We start from the raw sequence: 21,277 nt of genomic DNA, 5'->3' as shown, positions 1-21,277 counted from the left end.
GTCTCTACGTGGAGTAGCGTGGATACAGTGGTCTCCACGTGGAGTAGTGTGGATACAGTGGTCTCCACGTGGAGTACTGTGGATACAGTGGTCTCCACGTGAAGCAGTGGATTCAGGCACAGGAAGGAATATTGATGAGAACAGAATCCTCCTCAAGGCTCCTGCACTGTTTTTATTCCTGTTTGAATAAATTGTTATTTTGTGATGTTAATTTCACTTCACGCTCAGATAACACTTCATAGAAAGTAGATTTCCTGTAATCAGCATTCTGGTAGGGGGGTAGTTTGGGGGAGGGGAGGGGGGTGTTTGGGGGAGGGGGGATTGCTTCAGGTCTGGTTTACTGATAGAACTTGTATTTTATTTGTAGAAATAGGATTAGAACTGACCGTGTCTTGTCATTTCCTACAAGATTTATAGTGGATCGGAATTTTTACATGTGATTCACAGTAAAAATTGAGGCCTGTAGAAAACCTTCCAGTTGAAAAGAGGAAATACATTTATCAAAAATCAGATTACAGCATTTTTAAGACTAGTCGTAATAAACAAACTGTTGAATGTTTAGTGTCAGTAGTTTCAATATGGATTGTTATTTACAAATAGAGCATTAAGTCTCTGAACCTTGACTTGTAAATGTTGAGTTATGTTGAACTTTCGCTGGCTTTCACTCAGTTATGGCACTACTTACTGACTGGAGAACAGTCATTGTAATACCCCCTTCTCACCCCCTCCAACTCACTGAGTTTGAAACTACCCCCTCTCAACTGAAATAAAGTCTTATAGATTCAGGATGTTTGTACATTTTCTATAAAAGTTAATTATGTTTTGGAAATAGAATATACAAAAATAGATAATTGATAATAATTGATAATCTATTTGCGGAGATAGAATAAAATAAATAGAAATATTATTTGTGTTGATCAATATTTGAAATAAACTATTGAAATGTTTTTATATCTATGTAAAAATGTTTTTATATCTGTCTATATATGTATTAAATGATGTGCATTGTCGCGGGTTTTACTGTTGAACAGGATGTTAATTTAATGATAAATGTTTGAATGATATTTTTTAGAAGACAGCGACGGAAAGAGGAAACCGAACGCAGTTTCGCAATTCTTTAAAACTCTCGGCAGAAAGAAAAAACAACGACCGTCAGTTTATAAACCGCCCGATGGTAATTTATTCATATCACTTCATTAGAATTATTCTACAAGATTCTAAACCATTCTCCTACAGCAGGGATTGAGATCATCCTCCCTCAGCAGGGATTCAAACCATCCTCCCTCAGCAGGGATTCGAACCATCCTCCCTCTGCAGGGATTCAAATCATCTTGTTGTTCTGTGGGGATTGAGATCATCTTCCCTCATAAGTTTGATTTTATATTTGAGAGATAGGATGGTTTGCTTGGTGCTGGGTCCTGAATTTTATCAAGTTTTATTGAAACTACAACTTTCGGTTCATCGTAGAATTTTCTTCATAACTCAAGTTTTCTAACCACTATATTTCATTGTAAACATCGAATTTCAAAATTTCAACGATGAATTTCTGTGAATATTGAATAAGTGAATCATCTATTGATATGGTTATGATATATTTATAGATTTAGTGGCGCACGATATAACAATGAGTAAAGAGGGATTGACTGAATTAATGTTAGCCGTAAAAGAAGGAAAACTGTCTCAAGATCAAGCATTAACGGAGGTGAGAATTTTAATCCATTTTAATCCGTTTTATAACGGTTGAACTATAGTGCGTTTCACGTTTTATTTGCTTCGGTCAGTTTTGAAAGTGTGCATGAATAATGTATTTAAAAACATCTGTTGTAAACAGGACACAATACTGAACTGAATATCTGATGGTCATCTCTGTATTTACTTCGATCAGTTATTTGTTCTCATGATTCAATGAAACCTGTTTTACAGACAGATGTCTCATTCTACTGTGTCTATCGGCTACAACCGGTATTGGGCAATACATGTTCTATCTAGTCGCTTCGAAAGATACTATATCCAGCCTTTTCAAGTTCTATTGTTACCTTTGGACTGCGGTATATATACCGCGGTCACACATGCTGCTAATCCACTCAGATATTCACGTACTTCAACTGTTAAACTGAAGGACACGATTCTCTAATCTCTGGTAGTCATGACACTAGATTTGATTGTTGAGGTTGATTTGAGCTGCGGTCTCTGCTCAATTAAACCGTTATTATTAAAATGTGGTGTAGAATTTGCCTTCAGGGAAAATGACGTCATTTGAAATAAATAGAATTATATCTGTTACAATAATGGCCACTCGTGAGTTCTCAAACAATCACTTATCATCAGCACTCTCTCTTCCTCCCCTCCCTCTCCCCTCTCCCCCTCTCCCTCTCACTCCCCTTCTCTCTCCCCTCCTCTCTCTCCCTCTCCCTCCCCCTCTCCCTCTCTCCTTTCTCCCTCTCCCTCCCCCTCTCCCCTCTTCCTCCCTCTCTCTCTCTCACTCCCTCTCTCCCTCCCACTCCCGCTCTCCCTCCCCCTATAGTAAATTGAATCTTAATCAACGGTGAAGTTTGAATTGTCGTCCTCATTAAAAACATGAAGCAACCAATAGCAATCAAACCAAAAATTTTAGTTAAAACTTTTTCATGAAACTGGGCCCTGAGCCCGGGTTTAGAATCAACTGGACCTGGGCTCGGGTGTAGAATCAACTGTGGACCTGGGGCGCGGGTCTGAGGTCAAGGGATCTCAATCTATGGGTGATGTTTATTTAACTCAACTGAATTAATGTTATTATCAATGATATTTATTTGTTACAGGTTAAAAATTTTGAAGCTCGTCGCAGCAAGAAAGCAAGTATAAGTTCAGCAGAGGTGAATAATGTTTCTATTAGTGGTCTGTAGATGGCAGCAGCGTCTGTCTCATTAATCAGTTACTCGTATAAATATTGATGAGTCCGCATTTCACACGTAATGTTTGTATTTTAGTTTCAACCGGACGCCCCAAAAGCTCAACGTAAATTCAGTAAAGCATCGACATGTTCGTCTACAGGTATGTGTTGCCCTCGAGCTCTAGTCCCCGGACATATGGATCCTAGTTAGTCCCCAGACTTAGGGATCCGTAGTTAGTCCCCGGACCTAGGGACCCTTCATTAGTCCCCGGACCTAGGGATGCGTAGTTAGTCCCCGGACCTAGGGACCCGTCGCTAGTCCCTGGACCTGAGCTTACTATTACCTATGTGAAATAATTTACTAACTCATAGTTTACAATATTTGAGTTATATTTGACTCCTCAGATCTACATTCAATTAAACACAACTTCACAAACACGTGTGATATATATATATATATATGTATAGTTTATATTCTATATGTAAATAAATGAAGAAATCCCACACTTCGAATTTGAAATTATATGATCAAATTTATTATTACGAAACCACAACGTTTCGGCTGTTGACTAACAGCCATCATCAGGTGGAATGACCAGAAAAACTTAATTTCAAATTCGAAGTGTGGGATTTCTTCATTTATCTACAGTTTACACGGATTATAGTGTTTATTCGACAACTAATTCTATATGTATTTGGTATATTTATTCAGATACAGATATAGGAGATACGTCTAGTGTTTTATCACTGTTAAATTTCACCGGTAATATCGACGAGACGTTGTACACACCATATACAACCGATAACGAATCATACGCCTCAACACCACCTTTACAATCATTTCTTACTACTACAAATACTTCTAATACCGGCGGTCGTTGGACTAGTACCGGTCACACTAGCAGCGGAGAGGAAAGTTTACAAGGTGGACATTCTAGTCAGGATGAATATAGTCCAACTGATCAGCAATTTTCAACTCTTAAAGCGGAGGGTATGTTTTCAGCGGAACTTTGGAACTGAGACTAAGTGAACACGAATTAATCAATGTTTTATGTACTGTATATGTTTTGTTTACAGATGGTGAATATTCAGTGAAATCAGTGATTGGAACGGCCATAGTTAAAGCTGATTATATTCCTAGTCCATACAACACTAAAGCTTTAACTTTAAAGGTAAATACAGTAAAATGTTTGAAATGTCTCCTCGAGCTCGTAGTTTATTCGATGTTTTGACTTTATCCTGATAAAGTCGCGTTCAGGAATACTAGTGTTATTATTATTAGCTAGAGGAAACATTTTGTACTCTATTGGACTGAAGATGATATATATCAAGTCCGAAATGTTTTCTTGAGCTTAAACAGTTCATTCAATGTTTCAACTATATTTTGATAGACATCTTTTAGGAAACGTTTCCGAAGTGTAGTATTTTCTATCAGTTATGTGATGAAAACTGAAAATGTTTTTCTATATTTTTAGAAAGGTGACATCGTAAAAATAACAAACAAAGATCCGTCTGGCATGTGGCGAGGTTACGACGTTAACGGTCGTCATGGTGATTTTAAATTCGTTTGTGTCACTGAAATAACGGAAGATTTGAATAATGAAAACGATCAGACAATTAAACAACGTCCAATATCACAGAGTTTAATGAGTACATTATCAAAGTTCCGTCTCAGTCAATCTCTCACACTTGAAGAGGTGCTTCGTAAAATTGGTCTTGCTGTATGTATTCAATCATTATTCAGTTTTAACCCTTTCAGTGCTGACTAATTAATACCCTATAGTGCTGGAGATAATTTGAAATTTTTAAAAAATTTCACCCTAGTGTGTTGAAAAGGGAATACCACTATAGTGCGTCTGCACAGTGGTGCGGTGTATTGTTAGTTACTAGTATTTCACTATGTTTGACAGGTGTTGCCATCATTCAATAGAGATAAAACTAATTACTAATTACATCAATACACTGCAGTGCGGTGTACTAGCAAAATCCATCACTGATTCATACACTGCACTGCGGTGTAGACGCACTGAAAGGGTTAAACGATTAACTCGACAGAGAACAGAATAATGAGGTTGTGTAACTGTTCGTTCGTTTTTCAGGATTTAAAAGAAGTTTTAGTTTCTCATGGTTATGAAGATATGGATACGTTCAGTGAATTGACAGCAGAAACTTTAGCACTAGTGGATATAACTCCTGAACAAACTACTAAACTATTAACTGCTGCACAACTACTCAGAGATAGTGATGGTAAATATTAGTTTCAAACTATCTAAAAACTAGTAGAAAATAACCAGCATCAATATTAGTCTCTCGAGAATCAGGGGCTGCAGTTACTCAAAGTGGATAGTTAACGTAGTGACAATTAAAACTTCATTGTAACTATTGTATTTATCTATCAGTTTATCTGTAATCAAGCTTTCAGCAACTGCAGCCCCAGAAACCTGAAATATCGGTATGAATGTATGTTATTTGCCGTTGCTAGGTAACAGAGACTTGTTGAATTCTGAGCAGACGTCGTCAAATTCTCCGTCACCTTCACCTTCGTATAACAATGAGGACGACGACAATGTCCATAAAAATGTGGAATTAGTGGATCATGTGTTTAATCCGACGAATGGTTGTTTGGACGAGGGGGGAGGAGAAGGAAACTGCGTCGATTTATTAACGATGGATCATAAACTCGTAGTCGAAGCCGAATTACATAATTTCACTCCGATCATCAGCCCTACGCCGACGTCTCTGTGTGATACTAATAATCTGCTACCAGGTGGCGTCGTTGTACGCGATACGTCGCGATCTCCGTCGTTTTTTGCTGCTGATAATTTCGATGCCACTTCGTTTTTAAACGGCGTCAAAATCCGGTCGAGTTCGACGTCTCGAGTTCCGCCTAAAATCCTCCCGAAACCGTCACGAGTTTCATCGATCGTCGGCGGTCACTCGGGACGCTGTAATAGCGTTACCCTCGACAACCGACCGGTTAAATCGCAATCGTTCGAGGTTCCTCGTAGTTCTAGTCACAGACAATATTATTCACCTCAAACTCAACATCGAAACGCTAAAGATTATTTAACTTTAGAAACGAGATCCGGATCACCGTTTCATCGCACCGGTAAAGATTTAATCATAAACAGACAGAGAAATAATCAAACGTGTTCCCCTAAACTGTTACATAGTGAACACACACGACAGGGCAGTTTACCTACGCTTCTCACTCCGAAAAAAACTAATAATTCAACGAAAGGAAGTCCGAATATTCAACAGAGGAATGTGACGAGTTCATTGAATAGTCTTATTGCATCGAAACTACAACTGGAAGGAATTGATCTCACTATGAAACCATACACTAACGAGGTGAGTTACTGTTATAAACTGTTCCCTCAATAATCCCGAATTCTGACAGTAACAGAGATTCTTCTCTGAGCTCTCCACCCCCGACAATTGATAGTTTGAATCCTGACAGTGACAGAGTTCCTTTCTATAGTTCCTCTCTGAGCTCTCCACCCCCCCCCCCAACAATTGATAGTTTGAATCCTGACAGTAACAGAGTTTCTTTCTGTAGTTTATCACGATAAAACTGTTGTTGTATTTCCAGCATGGAGTATGTGGTATCCCTCCTCCACTTGTTGAAAGATATTCTGAAGAATTACAATATTGTTTAGAGGATGTTTTAAACAGTATTGAAACTATCCGCGTAAATCAACTGCGAGCAGCTGGAAAAATTGCTGTAAGTTTAAAAATGAAATCCAGTACCGGTAATCATAGAGATTAGTTTTAGATTTATTCATGAAAACCATTTTTCTATTTTCTTTTTTTTTTGTATGACGTGTGATAAATGCGATTTTTATTTTTTTTGTATACCTAATTTTCCAGTGGTCAAATGATTTGATATACTTTTAAAGTAAGTAAATATAACTATTTGTAGAATCATCCCGTCCATAGCCTGTGACTGGGGAAGGGTTGCGCTTCTTAACTATAAATCTAACTCACTAGATTTATAGTAAATATAGATATTTTATATAAAACAGTAATGTTGCACTAATGTAGGTATTTTTACACACACAATGCTTGTTAAACTGTGTTATTTGTGTTGGTGATTGTAGCGATTCCGATGATTTATTTTGTAATGTTTTGTTAAGTGAAAAAAGTGATGGTGAAAATGTTGTACCTGAACACTTGTGTTTTCTAGTTCAGAGACTCGACTGTCAGTTTTACAGTTTTGGAGTAAGATTTTACTAGGACTGTTTCACAAAGCTGATAACCCCGGTATATTTAGATTCTTAATGTTGATTTTATCGCAAATGAGGAAAGAAGTCATTAGTAACTAATGATGATCTGACCATATGTGACTGGGTTCTACGGTTCTTGATTAGAATTTGAGTCTAGATGTCAAATCACCAGAAGTAAACTAATTCTAACTGTAGAACACAGTCCAGAATTCACTATAGAATGATTACACGTAGAACTGTGAAGCTGTATGGGTCATGGGTTCAAACCCCAAATATTAACCTAGTGTCCTCATCCTCAATACCTCTCTCCATCCAGGAGTAAATGGGTACCTGATCTTAGACATAACTCCCTAGCAGCTGATAAGATGTTACATCTCCTCAGTTAGAGAAGACTGATTCATGGTTAGAGTTATAATAATGATAGTGATTTAGTGGAGCGCCTTTGAACATTGTACCGCAGTGGATAGGGGGCGCTGTATAATACTATAACTATTAGAACTGTTATCATTAACGGTCGTTCTGAATTTCTGTGTTTCTAATTTTAGGTTCCGAATGAAAGTTTGACACTCTATGCAAATAAGTCTATAATGGAAGGAAAGTTCAGCGGTATTAAGGATCTATTAACGCATATTGGACTACCGATGTATGGTAGTAATTTAGAGACTGTCGGATGTTTAACGGTCGACGAATTCAGAATCCTTCAAGACACCGATTTCAAACAATGCGGAATCAAAGATTTGAGTCATATTCGTAAATTGATGAGTGTTTGTGAATTATTGAGATTTCACTATGATATATCAGATATCCGAGATAAAGTATGATATTTCAATCTCGTTACAGCAAGCATTTCAATAGACTAACGTACTCACTGATCATGTGCAAACTGTTACCCACACTTTTTTGAACAGTTGGAAAGTATTTAGAGTTTGTAGCGGAATAAACTGGTTTTGGACTTAAGTCTTGACTGTGAGACTGGGCCCATTCATGTTTGCTTCCACTACAGGAGTGTATTCGTAGTTCCAGTTCTGCCATTGTTACAAGTTATCTCATAGTTAATACCTCTTATCCATGGTTACGTATTTGCAACGGCTGTACTGGCTCTATTTCGAACTACGAGATAACTCATAGTGGTGTCTGGGAAGAAGTTTTATGACACTGAAAGTTTTAATCCATCTTCCTACAATTTATTTTATATTTGACAATTATTTTCCATGGCTTTTCATTCTAACATTGATAATCTAGGGTTTCAACCTGGTCTGGGGAATTTTAACAAAAGGTTTTAGGTATTTCAAATGTGTGCGAAATCTCCAAAGATTCTTATGTGTAAATTGTATAAAATGTTTAAGGATCACAAGTTGTTAGAATTACAATACACATATATATATGTGTATGTGTGTGTGTGTATAAGGTGTTTTTGACAGACTATTCAGAACATTCTTCCAGCCAATATTTTATTTGATGGTGAATTCTTCCTTCATTTTCATTGCGATTATTTTATCTTATATAGAATAATTTTTTATAGTATTTTGTCTTCCAGGATTTTTATGCATTTTTTTCTGATGTCGCATATACATAGATTCAAATAACTGTTTATTATAGGTTCATCAATTTATTAATTTGTTTTTTCCTCAAGTCTGATAAATTTGTATATCGTATTGTATTTGCCAAAATTCTCTGTAAGGGGTCATTCATTAAGTATATACCCTTCGATGGGTAGTGGGGCTGGGGTCATCCATGTGGTATAGTCTCCTATCAGATGATGGTCTCCTATTGTACTCATCTACTGGTCACATGACTGCTGGAGCATCCTAAACCTCAATTCTGTTGAGATGGCTTGTTCGGATTTATGTGGAGCAAAATCGTAGATTTCTTATGGAGACTTAAGAGGTCATAACAGTATACAACCTACAGATTGGCCACTTCTTCCTTTGTAAAATGGTTAAAACTGTGCGTGTGTATCAATGGGACAATTCAATCGAAGTTTAATTCATTTTCCATCAACTTTCATGTAGATTTTTTGTCAATTAGGCAAATTATCTGTTGATAAACTCGGATTAATCTATAGGGTTCGTATATAGTGCAATTTTTACTCATCATTTGTAGAATTTGAGAAATTAAGGATAGATTTTGATTTGATCCAAAAATGAAATTGAGGATTATTGTCCGTATCCTTGCTTCCCCTACAGTTTAACCCTAATGTCGTAATCTATCTAAACCTATATTGAGATATATAATTTGATGCTAATATGAAGAAGGGCAGCATCAGTCTCTACTCTATTGATTTTTACTTCTACTGCTTATCATCGATAATAACCAATATTTGGTATTCATGCTTACTGTAAATAGCTACACAACTAGTCTCTACATAAATATATAGATATCTAAAATGTAAAAAAGTACATGTTTAATATAAAATGATGACAAAACAAGAAGTTATTTGTGTAAATCCAGATAAAAAAAGTTTTTTATTTCAAAGTCTAAGTGCCATATAAACATAAATATCTATATACACAGAGGTCAAAAAGGTCAGATAAATGTTTGCAAAGATTCGATATCAAGAAAATGTATTTGTGTTCTGTGGTGATGTAGTCATCAGGAATCAGTTCCACACTTGTAAGTAAAGATTTTCACTGATGAACTCATTTCACTGTAAAGTTACTTACTGTGGAACTGGTTTCAGATATTTATGCAAGTTTTTCTATTATGTAACAATTCACTGAATTGTTATTTAGTTCAAGCACAATGTATTTAGTTTGAAAGCCTTGTTTACTGTCCCCAACTCCCCCTCATCCATACAATGATACTGTATTTGTCCCTCACCCATTCTCAATGTATTCATGGTTGAAGACATTACTTAGACAGAGTCTGGGAGCCTTTATTTTTATAGTATTTTTACACTTTTCATGTATTCAATCAAACTGAAACCAGATCTTGTGTTATTTTACTTAAATATGGATAAGTATTAATTACTTTGAAATCTGAGTAAATGTTTTACCATTTTGATTTTTTCAAGTGATCAGGATTGATAGAGATATGTCCTCGTTGTAAATGGCTGCTGTATAGATAAACAAGAACCTTTATTAAAAATAAACCTGTCTGTGTTGTATAATCACATATTCACATGTTTTCATTGTTTGATTAATGACCTATAGATGTGAGTTTGACCCTAAACACAGGTGTCCTGGTTTCGAATCTAGTAATTACTGACAATGTTTGAGAGTGGGCCTGATGCTGAATAGAGGATGTACAGGGGTGTCCCGGGTACAAACCCATGAGTGGTTCAAGTTGTCCTGATGCTGAATAAAGGATGTACAGGGGTGTCCTGACCGTACGGTGCTGCCGCTATGCTCATCGTTAGCGGTATTTTCATACACTAACTAAAGTCAACCCTGGCAATCGACGTGCTGTCCAGTTATACTGTGTGACCTTAGCTTGCCAGAGTTGACTAACGTTAGTGTATAAAAATACCGCTAACGATGAGCATAGAGGCAGCACCGTACGGTAAAATGTTGATATCTTAACAAAAGTAATTACTGATAACTGATTCAGAGCGGCCGTACTGATGCTGAATAGAGGATGTACGGGGATGTCCCGTGTTAGAACCCAGTAATTACTGATACTGATTCAGAGAGGTCCTGATGCTGAATTGAGGATGTACAGGGATGTCATGGGTAGAATCCAGTAATTACTGACACTGATTCAGAGAGGTCCTGATGCTGAATAGACGATGTACGGGGATGTCCCGGGTTAGAACCCAGTAATTACTGATACTGATTCAGAGTGGTCCTGAATACTGAATCGAGGATGTACAGGGATGCCCTGGGTAGAACCCAGCAATTACTGATACTGATTCAGAGTGGTCCTGATGCTGAATAGAGGATGTACAGGGGTGTCCCGGGTACAAACCCATGAGTGGTCCAAGTTGTCCTGATGCTGAATAAAGGATGTACAGGGGTGTCCTGACCGTACGGTGCTGCCGCTATGCTCATCGTTAGCGGGATTTTCATACACTAACTAAAGTCAACCCTGGCAATCAACGTGCTGTCCAGTTATACTCCGTGACCTTAGCTTGCCAGAGTTGACTAACGTTAGTGTATAAAAATCCCGCTAACGATGAGCATAGAGGCAGCACCGTACGGTAAAATGTTGAAATCTTAACAAAAGTAATTACTGATAACTGATTCAGAGCGGCCGTACTGATGCTGAATAGAGGATGTATGGGGATGTCCCGGGTTCGAACCCAGTAATTACTGATACTGATTCAGAGTGGCCCTGATGCTGAATGGAGGATGTACCGGGGTGTCCCGGGTTCGAATCAAGTAATTACTGATACTGATTCAGAGTGGTCCTGATGCTGAATAGAGGATGTACAGGGGTGTCCCGGGTTCAAACCCAGAAATTACTGATACTGATTCAGAGTGGTACTGATCCTGAATAGAGGATGTACAGGGGTATCCGACGAGAACATCTAACGTGATCGCCATCTATTGGAATTTGGCTGAACTGATTAAATAGCTCTTACTTGTCTCACTAACTCTTCTTTTATCGAATACGAATACGAATATTTATTACACTCCAACCATTTCCATGGTATATGGAGGAAAAGAAACAGTATTTACAATTATTTACAAAAACAGTAGATAAAAGCACTTTGAAACATAACAAACGTTATATACAACATACTATTTACACACACTACCGGAGGGATCTATATACATCCAGACCTAATTTGATAAATTTAGCAAGTTTAAAAGTTGGATTTTTTAAAACATCAAGATTCCGAAAGGTATTTGAATTTAGGTAGCTTTCACGGAATACGGTAAGTAATTTACAGTCAAAAATGAAATGTAGTTCGTCGCCTAAAACGTTACAGGTGGGGCATAATCTATCGGTTCTCGGTAGATGGAGATTTGACAATTTATTTACAGGTAGGAGATAAGACCCAATCCTGAACTGGAATAAGCTGGTCACTAAGTCATCATCAAGCCGATTTATATAGTTTTCAAATTTGATATCCTTCTTATATTGTCTAAAATTAATGTATAACGGGTTATTATTTAGCCTAAATTCTGTCTCTTGCACATGCTGATCACGGAGTAAACGGTGTAATTGTTTTGGAGAAGTCCTAGAGTTTACCATAGATTGTTGTGTCCATATATACGAAAGGCCACAGTCATCAAAAGTCTTCTTAATAAATAACAGCCAGGGGCTCTTAAACCTATCATTCAGATATAAATTATAAGATATCTTATAGAGAATTGAACTAAGTTTACTTTGTTTGCACTCTATCGTTTTGACCCAAAAATTAATCATTCTACGCTTTACGCTTATATACATAGGATAACGTCCTAACTCCGCTAATACTTGAAGGTTATGGGAATATTTTGTAACTTTCATGATAATTTTACAAAATAAACAGTGGAGGTTTTCTAATAAGTCAAGGTTTTCATATCCCCAGATTTCGCAACCGTACAACGCGATAGGAGCGACGCACATGTCAAATAGTTTAAACATTACATCTACTGGAAGTTTCAAACGTCTGCCCTTTTGAATAATAGAATACATAGCTTTCATAGCTTTATCATAGAGAAATTTTTTTGCTTATCTGTTAAAATCACACTCGCCATCTGATGGACTTCTACGCTACTACAGTCTAATGATGGTTATATCCACCAGATGGCGAGTGTGATTTTAACAGATTAAAGAAGAGTCAGTGAGACCAGTAAGAGCTATTTAGTCAGTTCAGCCAAATTCCAATAGATGGCGATCACGTAAGATGTTCTCGTCGGACACCTCTGTACATCTTCTATACAGTATCAGGACCACTCAGAATCAGTATCAGTAATTACTGGGTTCTAACCCAGGACATCCCTGTACATCCTCTAAACAGCATCAGGACCACTCTGAATCAGTATCAGTAATTACTGGGTTCTAACCCAGGACATCCCTGTTCATCCTTTATCCATCAGTACCACTCTGAATCACAGCAATTGATGGGTTTGAACCCAGGATACCCCGTAAATCCTCTATTCAGCATCAGTACCACTCTGAATCAGTATCAGTAATTTCTGGGTTTGAACCCGGGATACCCCTGTACATCCTCTATTCAGCATCAGTACCACTCTGAATCAGTATCAGTAATTTCTGGGTTTGAACCCGGGACACCCCTGTACATCCTCCATTCAGCATCAGGGCCACTCTGAATCAGTATCAGTAATTACTGGGTTCGAACCCGGGACATCCCCATACATCCTCTATTCAGCATCAGTACGGCCGCTCTGAATCAGTTATCAGTAATTACTTTTGTTAAGATATCAACATTTTACCGTACGGTGCTGCCTCTATGCTCATCGTTAGCGGGATTTTTATACACTAACGTTAGTCAACTCTGGCAAGCTAAGGTCACGGAGTATAACTGGACAGCACATCGATTGCCAGAGTTAGTGTATGAAAATCCCGCTAACGATGAACATAGCGGCAGCACCGTACGGCCAGGACACCCCTGATCATCCTTTATTCAGCATCAGGACAACTTGGACCACTCATGGGTTTGTACCCGGGACACCCCTGTACATCCTCTATTCAGCATCAGGACCACTCTGAATCAGTATCAGTAATTGCTGGGTTCTACCCAGGGCATCCCTGTACATCCTCAATTCAGTATTCAGGACCACTCTGAATCAGTATCAGTAATTACTGGGTTCGAACCCGGGACATCCCCATACATCGTCTATTCAGCATCAGTACGGCCGCTCTGAATCAGTTATCAGTAATTACTTTTGTTAAGATTTCAACATTTTACCGTACGGTGCTGCCTCTATGCTCATCGTTAGCGGGATTTTTATACACTAACGTTAGTCAACTCTGGCAAGCTAAGGTCACGGAGTATAACTGGACAGCACGTCGATTGCCAGGGTTGACTTTAGTTAGTGTATGAAAATCCCGCTAACGATGAGCATAGCGGCAGCACCGTACGGTCAGGACACCCCTGTACATCCTTTATTCAGCATCAGGACAACTTGGACCACTCATGGGTTTGTACCCGGGACACCCCTGTACATCCTCTATTCAGCATCAGGACCACTCTGAATCAGTATCAGTAATTACTGGGTTCTACCCAGGACACCCCTGTACATCCTCAATTCAGTATTCAGGACCACTCTGAATCAGTATCAGTAATTACTGGGTTCTAACCCGGGACATCCCTGTACACCCTCAATTCAGCATCAGTACGGCCGCTCTGAATCAGTTATCAGTAATTACTTTTGTTAAGATATCAACATTTTACCGTACGGTGCTGCCTCTATGCTCATCGTTAGCGGTATTTTTATACACTAACGTTAGTCAACTCTGGCAAGCTAAGGTCACGGAGTATAACTGGACAGCACGTCGATTGCCAGAGTTGACTAACGTTAGTGTATGAAAATCCCGCTAACGATGAGCATAGCGGCAGCACCGTACGGCCAGGACACCCCTGTACATCCTTTATTCAGCATCAGGACCACTCTGAATCAGCATCAGTAATATAACTGGGTTCGAACTTGGGACAACCCTGTACATCCTCTATTCAGCATCAGGACCACTCTGAATCAGCATCAGTAATATAACTTGGTTCGAACCCGGGACATCCCGGTACATCCTCCATTCAGCATCAGGGCCACTCTGAATCAGTATCAGTAATTACTGGGTTCGAACCTTAGAGACGATCAGGAGGTCATCGGCTACATTTACCGAAAGCATGAAGAAAATAAAAACAATGATTTTTACAAGAGAAACACATATCTCATGTAATGTTAACACTAAAAGAAGGAAACTGGGTGCCACTTTTAAAGGCAAAGTTTACTATTCAGGACTCTGCTTCTGTATATAAAAATTAAACCGATCATCAGTGGAAATATCAAATTAGCGGGAGGTGAAATATATATGCCGTCACAAAATATTGCCGAATTACTTAAATATTATACCGTACAATGTATTGGGCAATACGGTCTGGATCCGCCCCTGATGGCTATAGTGACAATCATAAAGATTGCTAATTTCGTAATTACTCTTCGGCAGCTCAACACTCGCTCATAACCGATCAACTAGTGTTAGTGTGTCCGGGTTGAAGTGGTAAGCTGTATTGCCAATATTCGATTATCATGTTTTCCGGACATCCTCGTCTCCGCACAATGTTGGTGGGAATATTGGGTTGAAAAAAGAAGTGGATTGCAAGATAACAAAAAACCACTGACTGGTGAACTAACAAAGTTCAGACAGAGTAGCTAAACAGATAAAGAATTTCAATCATATTTATTCTCATACAGTGTAACAATTATAGAAAATGCCAGGTTTGTGCTCGAGGAATAATAACGTAAGCTCCTCAAACACATGGACTGTATTTCAAAAACAGTCCAACCATGGACGTATAAACTATAAACTGGAGTTTATACATCCATGGTCCAACCATAGACTCTAAATCAGAAATGTCTATGGCCCACAACCATGAACTTTCGAGTCCATGGCTTCCCGCACTAAAACCAGAGATAAACCTGGCCAAATACTCTGGAAAGCGTAAGATTTAATGAATCAATCTGATTTACATTTTTACTCTTTAAAATTTGACCCGGCCAGCAGCCTATCTACCAGGGTATTACTTTAAGATCATGATCAAGCTAACCATAACAGACCCAGCAGATAGAAATTAACTGATTACAAATTTCATTGATTTATGAAATGACCCGGCCGATCAGGAAAAACAAGGTATCATTTTTAGCCTTATAATAATGACTTAGATTATTCAATAATAAAATTACTAGCTTTTAATATCACATACCATGCAAAGTATTTCAAGGTTTTTATTCAAATTTCAACTGCAACTGATTCATACAATTTGAATCAATAGGAAAATAACAAAATTACACAAAGAATTGTAAACTTTGATCCATAAAACACCGACAATTAGGACTAGTCTGAAAGGCTAAGACTATTAATTTGACATTTCAAGATGTCACCGGGCATAAGTGACACCTGATTATTTCATGAAATATGAAGCATTCAATCATATCAACTATTCAAATGACAATGTAAGAGATTTAAGATATTCTGTTTATACAAAAAACTGCAGCATATAAACATTAAAGCTTGACATAAAACCACAAATTAATTCAAATAATCAATCTCTAATTTCATTTCATTACATTATTTTTACAAGAAAACTGAAATTTTGCAAACTTTGCTTTGTATTCAAGGAGTTATCAGTTCTTCGTTAACCAATGGGTGAACTGTATTTGAAAAAAAAAAACAGTTCAACATAAAAGCATTATTCAAACTGCTAATTTTGCATCAGAGCTTTTGATACCGGTTTGACGAATCCAGAATTCCCCAAAACCTAACTGATTCAACAGATCCCACACACACATGTGGCCCAGTTAGACGCAGATGAGATTGCGGGATACAGTAGTCTCATCCACTGCACTATTTTGAATTAAGTTTCACTTATATTCATTATATTGAATTGATTTTAATTAAATTCTAGGTATCTAAGCGAACCATTAATTAGTAATCATACTAGCTATATTTTAATTGTCAGTTGAAAAATATCTATATGGAGCCTGAAAATCTACATGAGTAGAATTTCAGATGTGGTGAATTCATCACTATTTGAATTCATCAGAAATTAAGATAAAAGCACATTTTTAGTGGTAAATTAGAAATTCCCTTATAGCCGAATTGCTATATAATCTTTATTTCCCTTTTACAGTACACTGTGTATAAGGATCGAAAGACCTTGTTATGACCGGACCTCCCTGGTGCGGTGCAAGACATGATGCTAGAAAATAGTTTGAAGGAGAGGGGTTAGTAAAAGAGAGCTATTAGCAAGAGGAATAAGACCTAAGTTAAGGATATCCTGTCAGAATAAGGCTCTCAATCTGACATACACAGTGAAATTGAAATATTCCCCCTTCCAAATTCAGGAATGTATTTGTGCACGTACAGATTTGTTTTATCTCCCTTCGATCGGAAGTAAATCTGCGCGAAATGATTTTGGCAATATGTATCAAAACTAATACAGCTGTATGAAGACACAATAGGTTCACTAGATACAGATAAATAAATGTGCTCAGATACACATGTATCAGCTACATTTTAAATGTCCATGGACCCTAATAAAAATTGTTTTACATAACATATTGAATTTACCTTAATCGTATATATCTTATAGTAATACATTAATGAGTTATTCATCTTAGATTCTAATTGTTAGTTAAACAATATCTATTATGCGTAACTTGGCACACAGTATGGCTTTAGATATTATTTGAATCAGGTTTTGGTAAATTTTGGCAATATTGAAGACCATGACCAGTCGCCGTAAGCACGGCAGTTGGAGATGTAAATACTGATCAGTCGATGAGACTGATTCAGATGTGCTCATACATATATCAGCTATATTTAAATTTTCAGTTTAACGACATTTATATTATGGACCTGTATTACATACCGTATAAATAGTTTTTGATCTTAGAAATATTGAATTCATCTACGATTCGTTTCAAATTTTTCAAATTTGTTACCTTCGGAAATATCAATGCCATCAAATTTGTACATCTACAATTCAGCAAATAGTTAATATTTGTACATCAACACTGGTCTAACGTTATGTTCTATGTTTCCTAACTATGTGATATCTACACGGACAAATAGCCACAGTTGACTATGTTTAACTATGGTAAGTTGGAAGATTAAACTCACAATTCATGTTGAAACTATATCTCAGTTTAGGAGTTAAACTCAACAGACCTACGAGTCCAAACTAGGCACTCAACACGACCATTTACCCCTAGTGACAAACCTAACTTGTCTTATCTATCGACCAAGGATCGAAGACCAAAATCGTGCATTAATGGAGCTTAGCTTTTATTAGACTCTCACATTGCATAAACATTATCAAATAGTTTCCTCGAAAACACTATATTTTCCATCAGACTGGTTTGAAAAAGGTGATAAGCAAAAAAATCAATACTTTACTACAGAAATCCACTATTGTCTTCGCCGCTCCTGGATCTCAGTGTTTATAACATGCACTATTATCTATGCTGCTCCTAATAAGATACACTATTGTCTTTGCTGCTTTTAAAACAGTGTTTAACGTGAATCGGTGTTTATGAGATAATCCATTAGCTTTGTCGCTTGAATCAGTGTTTATAAGATTCACTATTGTCTCTGCTGCTCCTGATATTTAATGTTTTATAGAAATCAACCACCGATTGTAGAAGAATCCATCATTGGGTGATTAATCCGTTGCTGGTTCCTCAACTTTTCATCTGGGCTTCTGCAGTTTTCATCAGCAAATGGGTCGATCAGTATTCATCTACTTGTGAGTGTCTTCTTCAGGCCAATTTTTCCGAGATGTAGTTTGGCTGAAACAAAGTGAAGAAAGCAAAACAATTTAGACAGATTTATCATAATTTACGTGTCATTTCAAATTACAAGGCACCCTGTTTTTCACAAAGTAAAATTCATTGAAGTCAATTGCTGATTTAAACCCCAAAAAATTAATTGCAGTAGTAGGACTAGTTCATCACTGTTTAAGACTAGTGAAGATAAAAGTTCAGCCATGTGGACCGGTAAATAGATTTTGATGATAGCCACTTATGAAATGATATTCATATGAGGACTGAAATTTCTATATACAGGTAATTTCATGTATATCAACTTACTTTAAAGAATGCTGGGTTCAGTTCTGGTCTTTTCTGTGCACCGTTCCAGTTTGTAGATTTTGGACGAGTAGTTGATCTCAAGCTGGGCTTTTTCTTATAGTTGAAATTCAGCTGCAATGATTAAAAGAAGATATCCTGTAATAACAAAATATTTCTTTCAGAATTTATCATAATAATTTCCATACAAAATCGACTTACATTTCAAGTTTGCTGGGTTCAGTATCGGTTAGAACGATTGGTTGATGCAATTGATGATGTATTTGATTCAAGCTTGGATTGTTCAGTGGGCTGGGCTTATCTGTAGATATTTGATGAGTCGTTGATTTAAAGCTGGGCAGTTTCATATGGATAGGATTTAGCTGAAATGAGCAAACAAAGATATCCTGTAATGACACAAAATATTTCATTTAGAATTTATCGAAATAATTCCACATATATCAAGTTACCTTTTATGTTTGGGTCATTATCGGCGATTATCTTATTAGTTGGCCTCATCTGTGCACTGTTCCATTTGGTCGATTTTGGACGAGTAGTTGATCTCAAGCTGGGTTTTTTCTCTTAGTTGAAATTTAGCTGCAATGATTAAAAGAAGATATCCTGTAATGAAAAAATATTTCATTTAGAATTTATCGAAATAATTTCATGTATATCAAATTACCTTTTATGATTGCTTGGTTATCGGCGATTATCCTATGAGTTGGTTAGATAGTTGGCCTCATCTGTGCGTTGTTCCAGTTGGTCGATTTTGGACGAGTAGTTGATCTCAAGCTGGGTTTTTCTCATAATTGAAATTTAGCTGCAATGATTAAAAGAAGATATCCTGTAATGACAAAATATTTCAATAAGAATTAATCATAATAATTTCATGTATATCAAGTTACCTTTTAAAATTGTTTGGTTCGTAATCGGCGTGGATCATCCAAGTTTGTTGGTAAATGAGTTGAATTCTAATTGGCCTCATCTGTGCACTGTTCCAGTTGGTTGATTTTGGACGAGTAGTTGATCTCAAGCTGGGTTTTTTCTGATAGTTGAAATTTAGCTGTAATGACTAAAAGAAGATATCCTGTAATGACAAAATATTTCAATAAGAATAAATCGTAGCAATTTCATGTATATCAAGTTACCTTTTATGATTGCTTGGTCATCGGCGATTATCCTACTAGTTGGTTAGTTAGTTGACGTCATCTGTGCACTGTTCCAGTTGGTAGATTTTGGATGAGTAGTTGATCTCAAGCTGGGTTTTTTCTGATAGTTGAAATTTAGCTGCAATGATTAAAAGAAGATATCCTGTAATGACAAAATATTTCAATTAGAATAAATCGTAGCAATTTCATGTATATCAAGTTACCTTTTATGATTGCTTGGTTCGTAATCGGCGTGAATCATCTAAGTTGGTTGGTAAATGAGTTGAATTCTAATTGGCCTCATCTGTGCGCTGTTCCAGTTGGTTGATTTTGATGACGAGTAGTTGATCTCAAGCTGGGTTTTTCTGATAAATGAAATTTAGCTGCAATGATTAAAAGAAGATATCCTGTAATGACAAAATATTTCAATAAGAATAAATCGTAATAATTCCATGTATATCATGTTACCTTTTATGATTGCTTGGTTATCGGCGATTATCCTATTAGTTGGTTAGTTAGTTGGCCTCATCTGTGCACTGTTCCAGTTGGTCGATTTTGGACGAGTTGTTGATCTCAAGCTGGGTTTTTTCTTATAGTTGAAATTCAGCTGTAATAAAAGATATCCTGTAATGACAAAATATTTCATTTAGAATTAATCATAATAATTTCCATAAAAATAAACTTACATGTCAAGATTGATTGGTTGAGTATCGGTGACAATCTTCTGAGTTGGTTGGATTTTTCTGCGGGCGATTGGTAGATTTCGTTTGGTTGAGTATTGGTGATGATCATCTGAATTGGTTTGATTCTTCTGCGGGCGATTGGTAGATTTCGTTTGGTTGATTTGAGTTGGTGTCCCTTACAAACCCACCACACCTGCCGGGAGCGAAACAGGCGTTTTTTTTTTTCAAAATCGGAAATCGAAGTACAGATATAGTTGTGTGATCGTCAGTCGATTTTACATAATTTTTTTTCGATAATTTTTTAATATTTGGTCATTTTTTTCGTATAAGTAGTCCGAAAGTTTACAAGGTTGAAGATAATTTTGTCTAATTTTTTTTTCCAAATCAAAGTACAGATATAGTTGTGTGATCAAGTTTACATAATTTTCTTTCTTTAAATCCAAGCAATTGCGAAATTTTGTTCCAGTTCACTCAAACAATCTTCTAACCAGTCAGAAAGCGACTGATTTGGGTTAACTTTTTTTCTGCCTATTTTAATACATCGAGATTTTTGATATCTATATTACAAGGTTGAAGATCATTTTGTACATTCTATGACTAGACGATTAGTAGTTTAGCTGGAAAAAAGAGCAGAATCTTGTGAGCAGAAAATCCTTTCGAATATCACTGATCA

At 36.9% G+C, this 21,277-nt stretch overlaps 1 protein-coding gene and 2 long non-coding RNA genes across 4 annotated transcripts in view; 1 reads left to right on the top strand and 2 right to left on the bottom strand.

Annotated features, from left to right (window-relative positions):
* Positions 1–10,211, top strand: part of LOC141907593 (SAM and SH3 domain-containing protein 1-like) — a 43,990-nt gene extending 33,779 nt beyond the window's left edge. The window contains exons 5-16 of one of the 2 annotated variants that reach the window (XM_074797293.1): positions 1,073–1,174; positions 1,602–1,702; positions 2,799–2,852; positions 2,967–3,030; positions 3,582–3,860; positions 3,947–4,041; positions 4,345–4,590; positions 4,969–5,116; positions 5,352–6,220; positions 6,462–6,593; positions 6,740–6,767; positions 7,641–7,765. In XM_074797293.1, the coding sequence (XP_074653394.1) occupies positions 1,073–1,174; positions 1,602–1,702; positions 2,799–2,852; positions 2,967–3,030; positions 3,582–3,860; positions 3,947–4,041; positions 4,345–4,590; positions 4,969–5,116; positions 5,352–6,220; positions 6,462–6,593; positions 6,740–6,766 (2,117 nt within the window). In that variant the 3' untranslated portion in view covers position 6,767; positions 7,641–7,765. Of the gene's footprint in view, positions 1–1,072; positions 1,175–1,601; positions 1,703–2,798; positions 2,853–2,966; positions 3,031–3,581; positions 3,861–3,946; positions 4,042–4,344; positions 4,591–4,968; positions 5,117–5,351; positions 6,221–6,461; positions 6,594–6,739; positions 6,768–7,640 lie in introns of both variants that reach the window. The other variant, XM_074797289.1, reaches the window with a different exon arrangement.
* Positions 10,212–15,398: 5,187 nt separating this feature from the next.
* Positions 15,399–19,835, bottom strand: LOC141908679 (uncharacterized). The gene is made up of 6 exons (XR_012619620.1): positions 19,679–19,835; positions 19,456–19,593; positions 19,244–19,370; positions 18,996–19,156; positions 18,798–18,908; positions 15,399–18,497 (listed from the first exon to the last, which is right to left on the bottom strand). It is a non-coding gene; the product is annotated as an uncharacterized LOC141908679 (long non-coding RNA).
* On the bottom strand, positions 19,836–20,505 carry LOC141908686 (uncharacterized). The gene is made up of 4 exons (XR_012619621.1): positions 20,390–20,505; positions 20,146–20,304; positions 19,922–20,060; positions 19,836–19,845 (listed from the first exon to the last, which is right to left on the bottom strand). It is a non-coding gene; the product is annotated as an uncharacterized LOC141908686 (long non-coding RNA).
* Between the last annotated feature and the right edge of the window lie 772 nt (positions 20,506–21,277).

Source organism: Tubulanus polymorphus, chromosome 1 (genome assembly GCF_964204645.1).
Source record: "Tubulanus polymorphus chromosome 1, tnTubPoly1.2, whole genome shotgun sequence".
Classification (NCBI taxonomy): domain Eukaryota; kingdom Metazoa; phylum Nemertea; class Palaeonemertea; order Tubulaniformes; family Tubulanidae; genus Tubulanus; species Tubulanus polymorphus.
Note: the sequence above shows the minus strand (reverse complement) of the source record. Positions and strands in the feature narration are given on the sequence as shown.